We start from the raw sequence: 19,048 nt of genomic DNA, 5'->3' as shown, positions 1-19,048 counted from the left end.
GAGTGGGGGCTGGGCTTTTTCACTGGGATCTGAGAAATGTTTGCCCAGATGTAACATTATATATTTGCAAGTTTGTGCATGAATATCACTGAAAAAGATAAAGACTGCTTGTACAGTTGTTTATGTTGTACTTTATATTTTAGCTCTTGTGCATCTGGGAAACCTTGGAGTCTAGTGGTCTTTGACAGGCATTGATAGTCACACTTTGAAAACAGTTGGTGTTTCCAAATTTCCCTCTTTGGGTCCGGCTGGGTGAAATAACCAGGAGGTGACAAGCAACTTGAAGGTTGAAGCGGGAACTGCTTTATTGTGGGGAAACTGAGCGGGAACTCAAGGTAGTGTGCACCCAAGGTAGCAGGAGCCACTTTATTGTGGAACAGCAGAGGTATATATGCCTTACTTATTACACACATCTTGTCTCAATTAGCATCATCTAGATACAGTAGTCAGCCAATAAAGAATCCTCATCATCTTAATGGCTTGGAGGCGTTGCCTCACAAACCACTCCTCCTGGCAAACTGCCAAGCGCCATCTTGACTTGGTTGTGGCCCTCAACATGTAGCCAGATTTCCCATCTGGTGAAAAGTTTTTCTTAAAAATATTTTGTAGAAAAGCTGGTGATTTAGCTCAGTGGTAGAGTGCTAGAGTGCATGCTAGAGTCATTCGGGTTGCTCACACATGCCTGTGGTCCTCTTTGTATACAAATAACACACAACAGCTATTAGGCTGCCAATGGTCTGTCAATAAGTTGCTGACTCCAAACTCCAGGGATGGGGGTTTGGTACATGGCATTCTGTCCCTCTTAGAGCAGAAGTTTGACTTGATGGCTGATAAGGCATGCCCAGCAAGTAAATGCTGCTCAGAACCAGATGGGCTGATTGTACTGGGAGATGTGGAAGCACAGTTAGGTCCCTTCTGGTATCTACAGTCCAGGCTGGAAGACCCCCAACAATGCTCTGCTGCACTGGTTGGGACTGCAGCTGCTCAGATCCCTCAGGAAGGGGTGCCACAGGGTGCAGGTATAGCCCTTTTAGCAAAGCTATGGCCTTGGTGACTGGGAGGCGAAGCTGAGCCCATGGCCATAGCTTGTCACCTCTGCACTGCAGGGCACCAAGCAGAGCCTGCCTGTCAGGAATGGGCATTGTCTTTTCAGGTATTATCAAAGAAGCAGCCTGAGAAGTGAGGATAGGCCTGACTTTCAGTCTGGATGCATATTGTCTTCCATTCAGTATCCTGAGCTCCAAGGTATAGTTTTTCTAACAAATCATATGACAGTTGTTTTTCAGAAGTAATTTCCCATAAACTACCCCATGGGAGCATACACCAAGACTGAGAGGGAAACTTTATTGTAATACTAAAATCTCTACCCAGGGTAAAACTAAAGCTTTTTTCCCCCTATAATATGGAAAGCATCAAGAAGTATGTTATGGGGCTGGGGATGTGGCTCAAGCGGTAGCGTGCTCGTCTGGCATGCGTGCGGCCCGGGTTCGATCCTCAGCACCACATACCAACAAAGATGTTGTGTCCGCCGAGAACTAAAAAATAAATATTAAAAATTCTCTCTCTCTCTCTCTTCTCTCACTCTCTCTTAAAAAAAAAGAAGTATGTTATCAGAGTGTCTCTGAGAGGAAAGTCCCCACTCAAACTGTAATGAAACATTTCCCAATCCAGACTATGCATTATCTGTCAAATAAATTGCAGATTTCTCAAGCTTCGGGGATTGCAGTTTTTGTAGTGATTCACCATGGTTTCCTTATCTGCTGCAAATGAATTTGACTGTGTCACAACTATTCTTGATGTTATGTTCAGTTTTAATCAGGAGGTGGACTCTGGTCCCAGCATTCTTCCTCAGGAGCTGGAAGAGTGGTGAAGCTGTGTGGAGAGGGGCACTACCACTGCCACTAGGTCCCAGAGCTCGTAGTCTTTGCTGTCTATGGAGAAAATGCAGAATGGAAGAAGCAGGACAGGAGGCTCCTACAAATTCTTGGCCTCTCTGAAGTCCTTCAAGTTGACCAGGCTGCTGCCTAGCCCCTGGGAACCTGTGCTTGTGTGAAATTGGTACAGTAGCTGTGGGGACTGTGTTTAGTTTTCTTTAGCTCACCTTCTCCACCCAGACCCAGGGTGCAGAGACGTGGCTGCATGCAAAGTGGATTGAGTTGCATCCACAGCTCCTTCTGTGCTTATGTGCAGCCTCTTTCTCCAAAGAGGCTCCAGAGCTCACCCACCATGGATACTTGGGGACTCTGTTCACATGACACTTCATGCAAAGGACTCCAAGGAAAGGCAAACCATTTACCAAGCCCTCACTCCTGGCATCTTCAACCTCACCAATTGCATCCCCTGGATCTTTATTATGTCTCCACATTCCTTGACTTGTTTGATTTTCATAGTCCAATTTGTTTAATTGAGTACTTGATTTTGGTTATTGTATTATTTAATCCTAAATTTTCTTTTAAAATTCTATTTTTAATTAACACACTAATTATGCATATTAATGGGATTCACTGTGATATTTGTATACATGCATACTGTATGCACTAATCATAACCATTCAACTTTCACTATGTCCTCCCTTCCTCTATAATACTCTTCCCATTCCCCTAGTAATTGCAATTCTACTTTTAGGTTAGTTAAAATATTTTTTCAAATTACAGAAAACACCTATACTTGTCTGTGTCTTGTTTATTTTACTTAACATAATTTTCTCCAGTTCCATTCACTTTTGCTACAAATGACAGAACATCAGTCTTCTTTAAGGCTGAATAATAGTGCAATGTGATTTTATGCCACCTTTTCTTTATCTATTCATCTGTTGATCTGCAACAAGGCTTCTTATTTCATCTCTTAGCTGTTGTTAATAGTGCCACAATAAACCCTGGCATGCCTTTTCTATGCTGATTTCATTTCCTTTGAATAATTTTTTTAGGAAGGCATTATTTTTGTCTGTTGTAGGCAGTTGAGAGGCCTGTTAACTCTTCAATCACCCATATCTATTTTCAGAGATTTGTATCATACCCAGGAATGGAATAGATAAATCTTATGGTAGTTCTATTTTTAGTTTTTTGAGGAACTTTGATATTGTTTTTAATAGTTTCTGTACTAATTTACAGCCACATTAATATAAAGAATGCCTTTTCTCTACATTCTCACCAGCATTTGTTAATTTTTGTTTTATTGATAATAACCATTCTGTGACAAGATTGTATCTCATTTCGGTTTGATTCGCATTTCCGTAATGACTAATGAGATTGAGCATTTTTAAAAAATATATTTTTTTAAATTATAAATATAGTTTTGGCCATTTGTAATTCTTTTGAGAAGTGTCTTCAAATCATCACCATTTTTTAATTGGATTATTTGCTTTCTGTTAGGATTTTTGAGTTCTTTATATATTCTTAATATTAACCCTCTATGAGATGATGAGCTGGCAAAGACTTTCTCCTATTCTGTAGGTTGTCTCTTCATTCTATTGATTGTTTGCTCTGCAGAAACTTTTTAGTTTGAGGACACCTTATTTGTTGATTTTGGCTTTTTTTTTCCTTGTGCTTTTGAGTTCTAGCAAAAAAAATCATTCAATCCTAAATTTTCATGTTGATTTTTCTTTTAAAAATAACTTTCAGCCTGTGGTTGTGGCTCAGCTGTAGAGCACTTATCTAGCACATGTGAGGCCCTGGGTTCAATCCTCAGCACCACATATAAATAAATAAATAGATAAAATAAAGATATTGTGTCTAATTACAAATAAAAAGTAAATATTAAAAAGATAATTTTCAATTCTTTGTAGAAATTGTCAATATTTTCTTTTATCTCATTGCATATTAGGCATTTTTTAAAAGTCTTAATCTTAAAAATCTCTTATCTTGAGCCACATGGATCTAATTTTTTTTTTTAGGTTTTCAATCTTACGTGTGTGCACGCGCACATGCATAGTTTTGATTGAGTACTAGATACTATGGATTAATTGTACACAATTTTTTGGTTTTTTTTTTTAGGAAAAAATTACTTTTTCCTGTTGTATGCAGTTGGGAGGTCTGTTACTCTTTCATCACCTATAGTTATTTTCAGAGATTTAGATCATTCACAATTGAGTGACTGGATCTGGAAATGTCAGTCTATTTCTGGTTATCCTTATTTTTAGGATTTAGGGATCCAATTCAACTTTACTTAATATAGGTATTAGTAATAATAATTAAGGTGTATTTTTGTTCAAAAAATTATTTTGTTAATACTGCCTAGTACTAATTTACTTAGTTGTTTCTTTAAGAGTCTTAATATTTTCATAAAAAATTGAAAATATGCTTTTTAATAAATACTGCTTATGTTCTTTGTGTTAAGAAAATTGATTTTCAATAAAATATTACATATAATTTTTGTGTTAATGTATTTATGAAAAAACTTGTTAAGTGGGCCCAAAGCTTTCATCAGAATCTGAAACAGGTCATCGGCCCATAAGAGTTTAATCATCCCTTATTTAGATTGCTTCCCAACATTTTAACTCTCATACCTCAAACCTCTAAAACAAATAAGGAAAAAGAAAATCATTTAAGTTGCAATATCAAACTGTTCTACTTCCATAAATGTTGAACTATCTTTTTGTAGACAAATCCTTATATGAAGAACACCAGAGGATAAATCTAGTTTGAAACTACTAGGGAGGTTTTATGGTATCAAGGACTCAAGGTACATGAGGGTCAAGATATAACCAGTTGGAATCTTTAAAGAGTAATCAGAAACTTTCATTTTTTATTATTTGCAATTTGGTAATTTCCAGAATTTTGGTATAATCCCAGGGATAGAGAATAGTTCCAAGACTGGTTTATGAAGAATTTATTAACCAGTGGTAATAGGAAATAGCATGTTTTATTTAGAAGAGGTCAACCCAAAACATAACAAAATTGCCTTGTCTCCAATAGTATACTATATGGTTTTATTTTCAATCTCTAGTAATTATTACTGTCTTTATTGCTAGTGTTTGCATTATTCATTACACAGGCTAATTTATCTGCAAATTTAATTTGAGGTTACCCACAATTCTGCTCTTGTTCTGATTTTCTATTCTTGCTGTCCTCTTTCCTCAAACTCTTCTGGTATTACAGGAGTACACAACCACACCTGGATTTTTGTTTAGGTATATCTCATCTTTTTGCCTTTGTTTCTACCACCTCAGCACTCTTTAGTTAAAGACATACCACTATAATCTAGAAACCTGTTCAGGACAAAGGAATGGAAATAAGCAAAGAGAATACAGCATAGGTCAAGACAAGAAAGCAATTAGGGGAGCATAAATTGGAGAAGGGTAAGGAAGCAAAAAGGTATTTAAATTGTTTTATCTATATATAGCTGAAGAGAATGCTTCTCTTCCTGAACATTTAGGTGACTCAATCCTGGAGGTTGTGTTTCTTCATCTTGAAGGGGAACTGGAAACAGACAGTCATGTGTTATAACCACATCTCTCCTTGTGATTTATTGCATCTCAAACCAAAAAGTCTGTTTCATCATTACCTATAGCTATAACTGCCCTGACACTTAAAAGGTCCTATTGAGTTCAATACTGTGTCCATGATTTTTATGGAGAATCCATTACATAGACACATTTAATTAAACCAGTGGCCATAGTGGATCAAAAGTTTCAACTTTCTAATCCCAAGTAGCACCCACTCTGAAGCTATCTTGGTGACCATCAAAGATAACTTGGGTATGGTTGAAAGGGTCTTGTTATGAATAACCAAACTGGATCCTTTTATCTTTCTTGATCTGGAGCTATTTTGGGAATTGGCAGAAAAAAAAACAAATATTGTAACAAAAGATACTCTTATCATTCCTACAGCCCAGAAAATTTCAAGAGTTTTAGAAACTGTGTGCCTAGAACTGAGGAGGAAGAATCAAGTATATGTTTCTTAGTATATCTTAGGATCATAATTTTAATATACATATATCCACAGTAGATTTCTTTATATTTAAGAATGCTTCCTTGATAATATAGATATGTTTGTAATGTTAATAGACAGAAAGGTCTACATTCTAGAGGTTGTGTGTACAAATGAGGAAGGATCTCCAAATCCTTCTACTAAGAATGTAGTAAGGTACCATCACAGTTAAATGGTTAAAACTTCCCCACTGTGCCATAACTCACTTATATAATGCCCCCAGTGACCATGTGATCACTGAATGTGTTAATTTACAGTTATCTTTGTTTTCTATCTATAAAAGTTGTCACAACCTCCTTTTCTTTGGAACTCTTCATTTAAAACAATTTAAATCTTTGCTCTGAGGCCTGAGTCCCTCACATTTAGCTCATAATAAAATGTTGTATTATTTTCCTTTAAAGCACAGTGGTCATTTTGCATCAACTGAATGTTAGAGTTTGAGGTTGGCTGAGGAACAAAGCACCAAGCAACTCATCTGGGTCTCCTGACCAATCCTGGATCTCAGCAATCTCCCCAGACCAACCCAATAGGACAAGGGTCTCTAAAATCCTCATTTTCCTGTCCCAAGCCCTCCCTTCCTGCTCTAAGCCCAAGAAAAATTCCAGTCTGGCTGACCCCCACATACTTCTCCCCAGATACCTTTTTAGTCTGGAGGGTCTCGCCTGGGAGTGAATCTTAATAAAGCCTTGTTCAGCAGCATTTTTAATCTGAGTCCTTTTGGTCGGTGCTACCTGACCTTACGCTGAAATATGTAAAAACAGGTGAAAATAGGTAAAAGAAAATTACTTGTGCACAAAAGGCTAGCAATGAACAACAACAACAAAATACTTCTACAGAAAGAACTCTATATATGGTCCAGGAGAAAAGTTCCTTCAAGGGTGACAATTGAATGGGTCCTTATTGTTATCAAAACATCAGCAATGAAGTAAGGAATTGTTCCTTCTTGAGAGAGCCTCTGGAGCTGATGCCAATTCAGAATGATTAAAGAACATTGTCATAGTGAGGTGTGTCTCAAAATGGGAGTCTGAAGCCATTGCATTTGTAGTCCCAGGTATATTATCTCAATTTCCAGATGTTAATTTGGAGGGAAAGATTCCAGGAGTCAACTATCTCATTTACATATCAGTGCACAGTTATCAACATAGCTATCAATTAGTTGGTTGCCAAAGTGACTATCAGTTACAGCTTGTGTTACAAGAGAAAAATCAAGATGGAGTTAGTGCTATCAGAGCATAGCCACATTAACATAATTAATATACTAATTAACAGATTCTTGAGAACCACAGTATAGTGAAAACACAAATCACAACCCCTCTGTGGATAGATCTTGGAGACTTACATTTTATAGTCAATCAGTCAATTTTTTTTATGTTTGTAAAAATTCTGAGTTTATTTTAAAGCATCACATCAAGTTTGAATCTCAGTAAACAAAGCCACATCTTATATGTTGATTTTTGCAGAGTACAGACTTGCAAACAACAGATACAACAAAGTAGTGTAAAGTAAAAGATGTTTGTTTTTATAAATAAAGTGGCATGGAGCTAACATACAATGTGGATATCTTCTGGGTAAGTTATTTAGGCCATGTTTCTCATCTTTTAGAAATGTTCAAAAATATTGTAAAAGTTGCTCTATTTATTTGATTTTGATATTTGTGCTTTTTATGGAACCAAAGATATATTCTCTTTACTTACATTAATGTACTCACAGAATATATGTTAAAATTGAAATATAAAGGTTATCTATCAAGAGATAGTGACATTCACAATCACAAGTTTTATTAAAAGAAGAAAAACCCCTAAAATTTCTTTATCAAAAACCCAAGTAATTAAATCTTGGGCTATGATTACCAAAGCATTTTCTAATAGTTAAGTGACAAAATTCTTTGAAAGAGGATGCCATTTTAAATTTACTTGCCATCCCACTTTTGTGACAAACACATAAACATTTCAGAGGCAAGCAACTTAGAAACATGTTTCCATAATGGTAGAGTTAAACAAGGAACTCCTCAACTGAATGCATTTATTTTCTTTTGTTTTGTTTTTGTGGGAAGTCATCTATTCCTATCCAATATATGCAATGAAACTCTGCATTTAGAAGCTTGGAAAACTTGTGGTTCAGTACATAGAAGTTTCTTCTACAGAAGAATGGGAATGTCATAATTGCTGCAGGAAATTATAATGTTTAACAAATCACAAACATTACCTGCAAGTAATTTTAATCATAATAACATCACATTAAAAAGGTACATATGCTTATTCACTAAAATTAATGAGGCAACTTGTGAACAAGAGACAGATTCTCTCTTCTTTTTAAATTTTTTAATGTTGAACTGCAGATACCCTGATGCTACAATAAAAATGTTTTGAAAACAAGGGTGTTTTCTTTGTAAAATCACTGAAGTACATAAATGCCTTGGAAGATTATAATACTATCCCATGATATCTACTTAAAATTTTATGTTCATCTTCCATTTTCCTCACCATAATATTCACATTTTAATTATGTATTTACTTTGTTTGGATGCAAGAACACAAACTAAACTATTTCTTACAACATTAAGCATATTTCCTTTGAAGCCAAGATAATTTTGTTATTTTATAAAAGCAATAGAGACTCATTTTTCAAGATGCTTAAGGCAAAATGCTTAAGGCTCATGCTTACTGCTTTGCCTGGCCTTCTGCTTGCTTTGAACCAGGTGGTGCCATCAAGCCTAAAAATGCATACACTGCATCGTTTTCTCAGGTTCTAAAGAAGGTATCATAGACCCCACAGTACGGGCTTTCACTGAGAATCTGAAGTGGTGGGGGATACCCTGTAGCTGGTTGACTATTTTCAGGTACATTTTTCCTCATTCACTTCTGAAACTCTTCTACAGAAGAATGAGAATGTCATAATTGCTGCAGGAAATTATAAAGTTTAACAAATCACAAACATTACCTGCAAGTAATTTTAATGTAAATATACATATTTGGCTTGTAAGAAACCAAATGCATCTTGCTGTTTTTACTTAATTGCCATAGAGTCAGAGGAAGATGGAACATGTACAACAATCACCATCCTGGGAAAAGCATCTGGTGGTTGTTTGGGTCTTGAAAATGGCTGTAGAGCCTGAGTCACAGTTTTGAAACACTGTTCATGGGTCTTTCTGTTGTTTATTAACCCTTAAGCCATATTGATTCAACCAGACTTTTTTTTTTTTTTTTTTTTTTTTACTTCTTAGGACATGTGAAATTAAGCATTACATAAAAGAAGTACCCGATATAAAGGTGTGTTAGGTAGCAATTTATTTAAGCCAACAGATAAATTCTTTTAGGGCATGCAATTTGTTTTCTTTTGTATGCTGGAATGAATAGGAATTAACGAGAAACTTCATGTTAGAAACTGAATAAATGATCTGAATATTTCTGTTAAGATTTTCAGGAACAATTTTGGGTATGTTTCTCAATTTCCTCTTTCGTTTTTCCCACGTCTTTGAATCACTGGAAACTTTAGATCTTTGTGTATTAGCATTGGACATTTATTAGTCATATCAGAGTGTGGAGATGTTATTGTCTGAGCCTTGGCCTCTTTGAATGAAAACAGGTCTCTGGGTAACATTTTCAGGGAGACAGAGAGATACAAAAGGTTCTAGAAACTTCTGAACACAGAGAGACTCACATAATGATACAAGAAAGGCAAGCTCAAGGTGGAGGTGAGTATTTCGTTTCTCCAGATAGCAAGTTAGAAATGTATGATATGATAAGAGTCATCTGGAAAGAAGGGGTAGAAAATGGACAGATTCAAGCAATAGAGATTGTGCCAAGGCAGTAGAATTGGGAATTTGAAAGAAAGAATAATGTCTCTGAGTCAGAAGCACTTATAAGAATAAGTAATCAAACATGAACATAGAAGACAACATTAATCATTCAAGAAAGACAGGTGATCAGTAGAAGAATATAATAATAAGAAAGAAAGTATATGGAAATGGAATTTACAGTTGCCTGATGAATTTTGTCCAGATTGCTCTGTGTTTCAGAGCAATGTTATCTATCCTGAGAGGTTTGCATTTGTCTTGTTGGTCTGATAGAGAAGAGAATCTGCTGGTCCTTGAAGCTCTGGTCCGTTGCTCTGATTTCCATCGTACTTCTCAGTGCTTGTTTCATTGTGAGCTGTGTCGGTAAGTTTGGCACCGAGGTGCCGTTTTTTTCTTGGTTCTTTCTCTCTCATGTTCTGTAAAGATTCCCTGGGATTCATCCTACTTTACCTTACAAATAGGTCAGCTCTTACTCAGAATGGCATGCTTTTCTTGATTTTGCTTCCTACCTTTCTTGCTATTTCTCTATCTTTCAAAAACGGAGTCTTCTAGATTTACTTTATCTGGCTTTGTTAGCATTTGCTGAATCATGACCTCCCAGGTGCATGGGTGTAATTTGTAGATCCCCTAAGATACCATCTTTCAATACTGGGTCCTCCATTGATCATGTGTTTTCTAGTCAAAAAATCCCTGTATTGGGAAGGCAACTCTGATTGCTTTCATAATGATTATAGTTTAGATAGGGGTCTTTGACTCATGTGGGTGTCTCTTTAAATATGAGAGGAAAATAATTCAGATGAGATAATGACAGTGTAAGGAGATAAAATATTCCTTCCTTTTTCCATTTGCCTCTAAATAAATATCTCAAGTTCATTGTGTGAGAAAACTCAAACATAGTTTTTTAGTCCAATCTATAATTTGATTTTCTATTCACTGATAAGGTGAATAAAAATAGTTCTTGAATAGTCTGTAAGGGAGTGAAAGTTGCTTGCTATGTCAGAGTCTTTCTATACATGAACTTTCCTTTGATAAGTAAATAAATCTATCAATGTTAAGTAAAACACAGATCATTATCACCAAAGTTATAAAATATTTTGGTTCTCTATATCAAGTGCAAGAGAGAAGAGAGTTAATAATAGTTATTTCATTAACCAAGAAGCAGAAATTCAGGATGCCAAACATGGGCCAAGAGAAAGGTAGAAATTTGTAAAAGTATTGATCTTTAGTAGTAGGCAAAAGTGAAAGAAGAGAAATAGTATTGAAGAGTCAAATCAGGACCTGAGAGATAATAGATTTTGTTTAATGTTGTTTAACATGCACACCCATGAACAAAAAAGGTAGTTTTTATTTGAGACATGTAGATATTTAGAATATCTCCAAATGTTTAAAGTCTCCCCTTGGTTGTTATTTATACCATGTTTATCTACAGCTACATGCAATCAGAAGTATTTAGAAAATATTCATATAACCTGTGACTTCTTCAAGATTACTAAAATAATGTATACCAGATTTCCAGGAAGTCAATAAATATCTGTACATGGTTTGTTGCAAGTCATTTTTCTAGGTATTTGCAAGTAAGTGATGTAGAAAACAGAATTTCTGCTGTAGAATCTAGAGTTTAAATTATAGTGGGGGAAGAGACAAAAATAAATCGTCAGACAGACAAACAAGTAAGATAAATGAATATAAGCAAGCATAATTCAGGCTGGTCTCTACTGGCTTGCATAAGGAAGAAGAGTGGTGGGGCGGGAAGTAAGCTGGCTTGGTACAGATAGAAACCATGAGGCTCTATGGGTGGATTCTCATCCTTTTCTTTCCTTTTCAGTGACTTACCATTTTGCAAGTAACAAATATGACAAAAGACTGTCTGTACTACACACATATCATTCAAATCTAATCTGCTTCAGTGAAGGGACAACAGTGGCAGGTAAAGATTTACAATGTTTATCTACAGTTTCCCTTTCTCGGAGAAAACTCAGGGTTGAGCTGAAGATTGGTGTATTCTAGTGTGTGTGTGTGTGTGTGTATGTGTGTGTGTGTGTGAGAGAGAGAGAGAGAGAGAGAGAGAGAGAGAGAGAGAGAGAGAGTGTGTTTTTGCTTGGATATCTTCAAAATGTCTCTAAACTTATATGCTCATATCAGGCTTTAGTTATGTATATCAAGATATATTGAAATTCTTGATCTTGATGAATGCTTTCAACATCCACACATGTTTGCTCAAGTTAACTCTGGAAATAATAATTCTCACAATTTCCACATTATTTTCACCTTTTATTAAAATAAATTCCCATTTTTGATAAGTAAGTTTCCCAATTAATACTATCCTTCTTCATTCTTATCACTAGCTCTATTACTGGCCAGATTGTTTCAGGTTTAGATCACCACACTCCAAAATACACTCCTAATACCATCAGATGTTGGAGATTTGGGTTCAGGATTGTTGCCTGCTTTACACTATGGTGCAAAATACCAAAGAGATGCAAAGCGCATGTCTATGGAGGTCTTATGGTCTTAATGCTTCCAAATCTATGCGGGTGTCAGACTCTTGTTTTTCAGGAGTAATGAATACCGTATTGCTATGGCAAAACCTTTTAAAGATGAGGAGAAGGCAGATGTTTCTTTCCATTTCTATGAGATGTTAAATTTTTTTTCTTTTTAGGTATTTGGCAAGAATATGTTGCAAGGGAATCCAAAGCATGGTTTCTTTGCTTTCCCTGACCTATGGTTTTCTTAGCACAGTGGATTTTTATAAATAAATTTCTTTTATAAATAAATATTTATAAATTTCATTTATATATTTATGAGTAAATAAATATATAAGTTTATATATAAGCATATTTCATGTATATTTATGTTTATAATATTTATCTTTATAAATATATAAATAAATATATAATTATATATTTAAACATAGAATGATTAACAAATATATGAAAAAATGTTCAACATCTCTAGCAATTAGAGAAATGAAAATCAAAATTATAGCCAGAATGGCAATTATCAAAAATACAAGCAATAATAAGTGTTTGAGAGGATGTGGGGAAAAGGTTACATTCATATATTGTTGGTGGGACTGCAAATTGGTTCAACCACTCTGAAAAGCATTATGAAGATTCCTCAAAAAATGAAGAATGTAACCACCATTTGACAGTTATGCCACTCCCTGGCATATAGCCAAAGGATTTAAAATCAGCATTTACATAAGAACATATATATTTATAATATTTGTTGTACAAGTTTAAATATTTATTTTATAAATTTTATAAAATGAACATTTATTTTGTTGTTATAGTTGTAGATTGCACACAGGACCTCACAAATTCTAAGAAACCTTTGCCACTGAGTTTTCAATTTGTTTTTGGTCAACTTTTTGAAATTTGGTATATTTGACATATGAAAAATCTTTCAGTATGTAACTTAATTGACAAAGCCAAAACCCACCATTAAAAAAGATAATTAAATCTTAAAATTCATACATTAATATGCACTTTGAGGAGCATTGTGAAAAGCAGGAATCGTTAGTGAATGGAATGCATAAGTAATGTTCTAAAAGCAGCTAATAGTAAATTGATAAATATGTTGTCTATTTTATTCATTTTGTAGCATTATAAAAGGAAGAATAAGTCTAAAGGAAGAATAAGTCTATAGATTTTCATCGCTTAATATGTAACAACAGAAATGATTAACATAAGTCTGTGTGTAATAATATGAACGAATCATGTGAAATTTTAAAAAACCTCTAGAAGACTACATATATTATTATGTTTTCTTTCTGCTGTGCAGAGGATTGAACTCAGTGCCTTGTTATGCTTAACTGATGCTCTACCACTGAGTCACATTACCAGCACTCTATTTTCATACCTTGGTAAAAATTCAAAACAAATCTAAAGAATTAATTATTTAAACATACATATATATTATGCTAAAATTATACATATAGTATAAGTCATGCTGAGTATATGTCTAATAAAAAATATGGCAGTGAATTTATATATGGCTAGGTATCGATTTCTTCAATCCTACAAACTAATACTTCTAAGAGAAAAAGGGAGATAACTGACCATTAAAACACTTTAAATTGCTTGATACTGTGATAAAATTAGTTGTAGGTGACATTTATTGAGTAATTATTCTGAGTTAAGTATCTTTTATAATGTTTTTCATGTATTATGTGACTAAATCCCCCATGAAGTTGTCGCTTTTATTATTTCTATTTTATAGTTGAAATAACAGACTCAAGGAGGTAATATTGGGCTGGTGGAGTTGCTCAGTGGTAGACATTTGGCCTAGCATGTTTGAGGCTCTGGGTTTGATACCCAATGTTAAAAGGTTAATAAAAAGGAAGAAAAAATAAAAGGGGTGGAGGAGGAGGAGGAGGTAGTATAACTAGCTTAAAGACACATGAAATAAATGGTAGAGCCAGAATTTAATCAGACATAATTAATGAAGCATAATTATAATAGTTATAATTTACATTTCAAAAACCTAAAACTTGGTGGCTTATTTAAGATCCATGAGTAGAATTGGATTTCCAGATTCATCTGTGTTAGTCATTTAAAACTTCAAGACAACTTTGAACTTATGATGTATAAGAGACAGGGAACAACAGGACTAAAAAATCTCCAACAACAGTAGTCAGTTATTATTATTTTAAAATTTATTTCTATGTGGTGCTGAGGATCAAATCCAGTGCCTTGCATGTGCTAGGCAAGCGCTCTACTAATGAGCCACAACTCCAGCCCCAGTAGTCAATTACTGGAAAACAAACAAACAAAAAAAGAAAACAGAGGAATTTTGTAGGCTAACTCAGTAGTCAATTATTGAAAAACAAACAAACAAACAAACAAAAAACCCAGAGGAATTTCGTAGGCTAACTTATTCAATATTGAAGACTTAATATTTAAGAATGTTTACTTAACATCAATTCTGTGACCCCCAAATTATATAATTCAGAGAAAAGTTAATACCTGAATTAAGAAACCAACTTGAGATAACAACCACAGATCCTGGAAGTTTTATGTGTATAGAACATATCTCTTTCATCTAATTTGTCTCACCTTGCAATCACATTTCTCTTTCATATAATACAGAAAAAGTCTGGGGATGTTGCCCAAGTACTTGGAAGCCATTTGGTTCAAGCTGCTACCTCATTTCTACTGAACAACATTTTTGGGCTAAGAGCGAAGAGAAATGTGCTGAAATGGAGGCACATTTGGTGGTGATTAATACAGAAGCAGAACAGGTACTTTTTCCATCTTTAGTTTTCATCAAACATCTTTTAATTGTAGCAAATAATATAGCAAAATTTACTCTTACCCATTTTAAGTGCATAGTTCAGTTGCGTTTATTATGTTCACATTTTGGTGCAACTGATCTCTAGGATTTTTCATCTTGCAAAACTGAAACTCTCTTTCCACTGAACAACAACTACCCATTTTTCAATCTACAAAGGCCACAGCAATCACTCTTCCATCTTTTGCTTCTGTAGTTTGACTCCTTTAGATTCCTCATGTAAGTGGAATCATATCATATTTCTCTTTCTGTGACTGGCTTATTTCATTTAGCATGATGTCTGCAAGGTTCATCTATATTGTTGCTTGTAACAGCATTTTTTCCTTTTTAAGGTGGAATGGTATTCATTCATATGAATATATTTACATATGCCAACACTTGCTATTTTCTATTTTTTCTTTTTATTCTGGCAATTTTAGTGGGTATATGGTGATATCTCAAGGTTTTCATTTGCCTTCTTCTAATGCTTAGTGATGTTGAACATTGTTATATATGCTTATTGGCCATTTGTATATTTATTTGGAGAAAAGTTTAGTCAGGTATTTCACCCATGTTTTAATTGGGTTACTTATTTTGCTGTTGTTAAGTTGTATGTGTTCTTTGCAGTTCGGATATAAACAACTTATCATTTATGATTTCCAAATATTTTCTCCCATTAAATGGACTACTTTTTCATTAGTTGTTTGCTTATTTTGCTGCATAGATGCTTTTTGGTTTGATATAGTCCTATTTGCCTATTTTTGCTTTTTTTTAACCTGTGCTTTTGGTGTCATATTCCAGAATACATTGCCAATTCCAATGTCAGGAAGATTTCCCCTTATGTTTTCTTCTAGGAGTTTTACAGTTTTACACCTTACATTCAGATCTTTGAAATATTTGGGTAACTTTTGTGTTTGCCATAGATAAAGGCCCAACTTTACTCTTTTGTATTTGGATATGCAGTATATCCAGCATCATTTATTAAAGAGATGATCCTTTCTCCATTGTGTGGTCTTGGTACCTTGTTGAAGATAATTTGACCACATATGTCAAGGTTTATTTCTGGACTCTGATTGTTTTTCGTTGGTCTATATGTCTGTCTGCATGCTATTACTATACTGCTTTGATTACAAAACAGTTTTGGAATATATTTTGAAATCAGAAAGTAGGAGTCTTCTTTGTTCTTCTTTTTAAAGATTGCTTTGCCTATCAGGGGTCCTTTGAGATTCCATATGGATGTTAAGATTTTTTCCTATACCTGTGAAAAATGACATTTGGATTTTGATAGGGATCACTTTGAATCTGTAGATTGCTTCGGAGAGTATGGATATTTTAACTATATGAAGTTTACCAATCTATGAACATGAAATGCTTTTCCATTTATCTGTGTCTTTCTTATTTTTCTTTGTCAATGTCTCTCATGACCTAGGTTAAGTTTTTTTTTAAGTATATATTTTTTTTAGATTTTATTGTAAATTTATTTCTTCCTTAATTTTCTTTTCAGGTTGTTTATTGTTAGTGTAAGAAAATATTACTGATTTTTGTATGTTGATTTTGTATCCTGCAACTTTGCTGAATTTTCAGGACACTCAAGAAAATCAGTGATGTAACTGCAGTTCAGATCTGAAGTCCTGAAAATAAGGGGAGCCAATGGTATAACAGCTTGGTCAGGCAGACAGCAAAGAAAATAGGATAAATTCCTCCTTTTTATTCTTCTTTTCTTTTTTACTGTTGCCCTAAAGCATGTTTATTACTTTATAGTTGAACACTACTAAATTTATTTCATAACTTTGTCCAGGAATCATTGATTGCAAAGAATATGAAATATAAGACAAATCATACCTTCCTTTGTTTTTTATTCTGTTCCTCTCAACAAATTGAATAATGCTCATCCACCCTGAGGAGGGCAATCTACTTACTGATTCTGCATATTCTGATGCTAATAATACCTGGAAACATACTTACAGACATGCCCAGAAATAAAGTTTTAATCTGGGCACCCCTTGGCCCAGTCAGGTAGAAACATAAAACTAACCATCACAGCATCTTAACATATAAAATAAAATAGTGGTCAAAAGCACAAAAATGAACTTATGGCCATTTAAAACCCTTCTGTCTCTTGGTAAAGAAAAGAAGGAATGGTGGGAATTTATGGGTTAGCACTTTCTCCTTGCAATGATGATGTTTTTTGCCTGCATATTTGGTTAGTGTGCCACCATGTGACTGTTCCTTGCATCCTGTGTTTTCTTAGTATACTTTAAAGGATATTAAAAACACTTATTCTGTTTAATAAGGAAATTCCAAAGTCTATTAAGTCCTATTTTTTTTCATGCAGAATTTCATTATCCAGCAGCTGAATGAAACATTTTCTTATTTTCTGGGGCTCTCTGATCCACAAGGTAATAATAATTGGCAATGGATTGATCATACACCTTTCGAAAAAAATGTCAGGTGAGTTCAGACCTAGATTGATGAAATATAGGACCTTGTACACTTAGAAAATCTAGGAAATTTTGTTAAGATCTTGAGACTATTAATATTAATAATTATAATGATGATAACATAATCTAACAATTATTAAATTCTTACTAAGTGAACACTCTTAAATTTTAAGAAAACTTCTCTGTTTTAGAATTCACTTTTCAGAGGAAAAATGAAAAAGTTTGCTCAAGATTATTGAATGAATATGATGAGAAACTCTGTTTCAATCCCATGGCTATCCAAAAATGGCGCTCTTAGTCATTGCATTGTTTTCTATAGACTTGTAAACATAAGTAGCCACTTAAATTAATTCTAATAAGTAATATTCAAAATATCTGGGTTAGAACTATGTGTAATTTTAACAATTATGTAATTATACTTTTGTGGCCTTTAAAAAGGAATTTAATTATGTACTACCTTATTTTACTCTCACACAATCTTGTGAGTTATCTAGACACCTTTATTAAGATTTGTTTTTGTAGATAAGGAATCTAATCCCTGAGAAGATTAATTTATTTGATTAATAGCAAGATTAAATTAGTAGTAAAATTGTCTTTAATTCCAAAACTAATGACCAACTACCCAGCCCTGCTCCATAGTGTATTCCTCAGAGGCAGGGTAACTTATTTATGTTTAGACTCAGGTACCTGATGCTCATTTAAGGCAGTTGTATGAGAACAGAGAAGCTTATCAGGAGGCATGTAAATGCTTCTTTATAAATGGATATAAAGAGGAAGCTTCTATGATGTGCTGGTAAGAAAGAAATTGTTAATAAGCTAGGTCAGGAAAATGGCTCTGTAAAGAGGAGGAAGTCAACATCAGATTGCAGGCTGAGGTTCACCCCATCATGGAGAATGTTAGACAAACACATGAAAATGTGCTTCCATACTTAAATTTTTGGTGAGGGGCAGTATGAGAAAAGGTAGAAACTGTTAGAATGTTCTCTCATTCTCAACCCAATTTTGCTAGACATCAAACTTATATACTTTCTGATCAGTCACTATGCATTCATTGAATAATTCTATTTACTTTGTTTCTCTTTAGATTCTGGCACCAAAATGAGCCCAATTTTTCTGCAGAGCAGTGTGCTACAATAGTTTTCTGGGAATCTAGAGGGTGGGGTTGGAATGATGTTTTCTGTGATTCTAAAAGGAATTCAATATGTGAGATGAAGAAGATTTACCTATGAGTATCAATTTATTCATTGACACCATGAAAATTCAGACCCATCATAAAATGATAATTATTTGTAATGTACATGCAATTCTTGTGTCACAGAGATTTATGGACATATTCCCCTGCTTTTTTCACTTTAATCAATCCTCTTCTAGTTTCTCATTTTCCACTAATAATAGAATAAGTCTTTTCTCCCTTTGTTCTGCTCTTTCATTTATTATTTATTCTTTTTTCACCTTTCTTTATACATACTTCCACATGCATTCCTTGTTCCAGAGATTACACTATTTTATTTGTTAGAAGAATTATAAGACAGCATTATTTGAAAATTATGCCTCTATTACTCAAAATGCCATAGAGAAATCCCTATGATTAAGATTGTGATTAGAATTGCAGT

At 34.2% G+C, this 19,048-nt stretch overlaps 1 protein-coding gene across 1 annotated transcript; it reads left to right on the top strand.

Annotated features, from left to right (window-relative positions):
* Positions 1-9,590: 9,590 nt before the first annotated feature.
* Positions 9,591-18,664, top strand: CLEC6A (C-type lectin domain containing 6A; the record flags this gene model as incomplete). Its single annotated transcript, XM_081310910.1, has 6 exons — positions 9,591-9,621; positions 9,997-10,086; positions 11,549-11,650; positions 14,814-14,965; positions 17,330-17,445; positions 18,520-18,664. The coding sequence occupies 6 exons, from the start codon at positions 9,591-9,593 to the stop codon at positions 18,662-18,664; spliced, it is 636 nt and encodes a 211-aa protein (XP_081167036.1).
* Between the last annotated feature and the right edge of the window lie 384 nt (positions 18,665-19,048).

This window comes from Spermophilus citellus, assembly GCF_964194105.1.
Source record: "Spermophilus citellus genome assembly, chromosome: 10".
NCBI lineage: Eukaryota > Metazoa > Chordata > Mammalia > Rodentia > Sciuridae > Spermophilus > Spermophilus citellus.
This window is presented reverse-complemented; position numbering and strand designations above follow the sequence as displayed.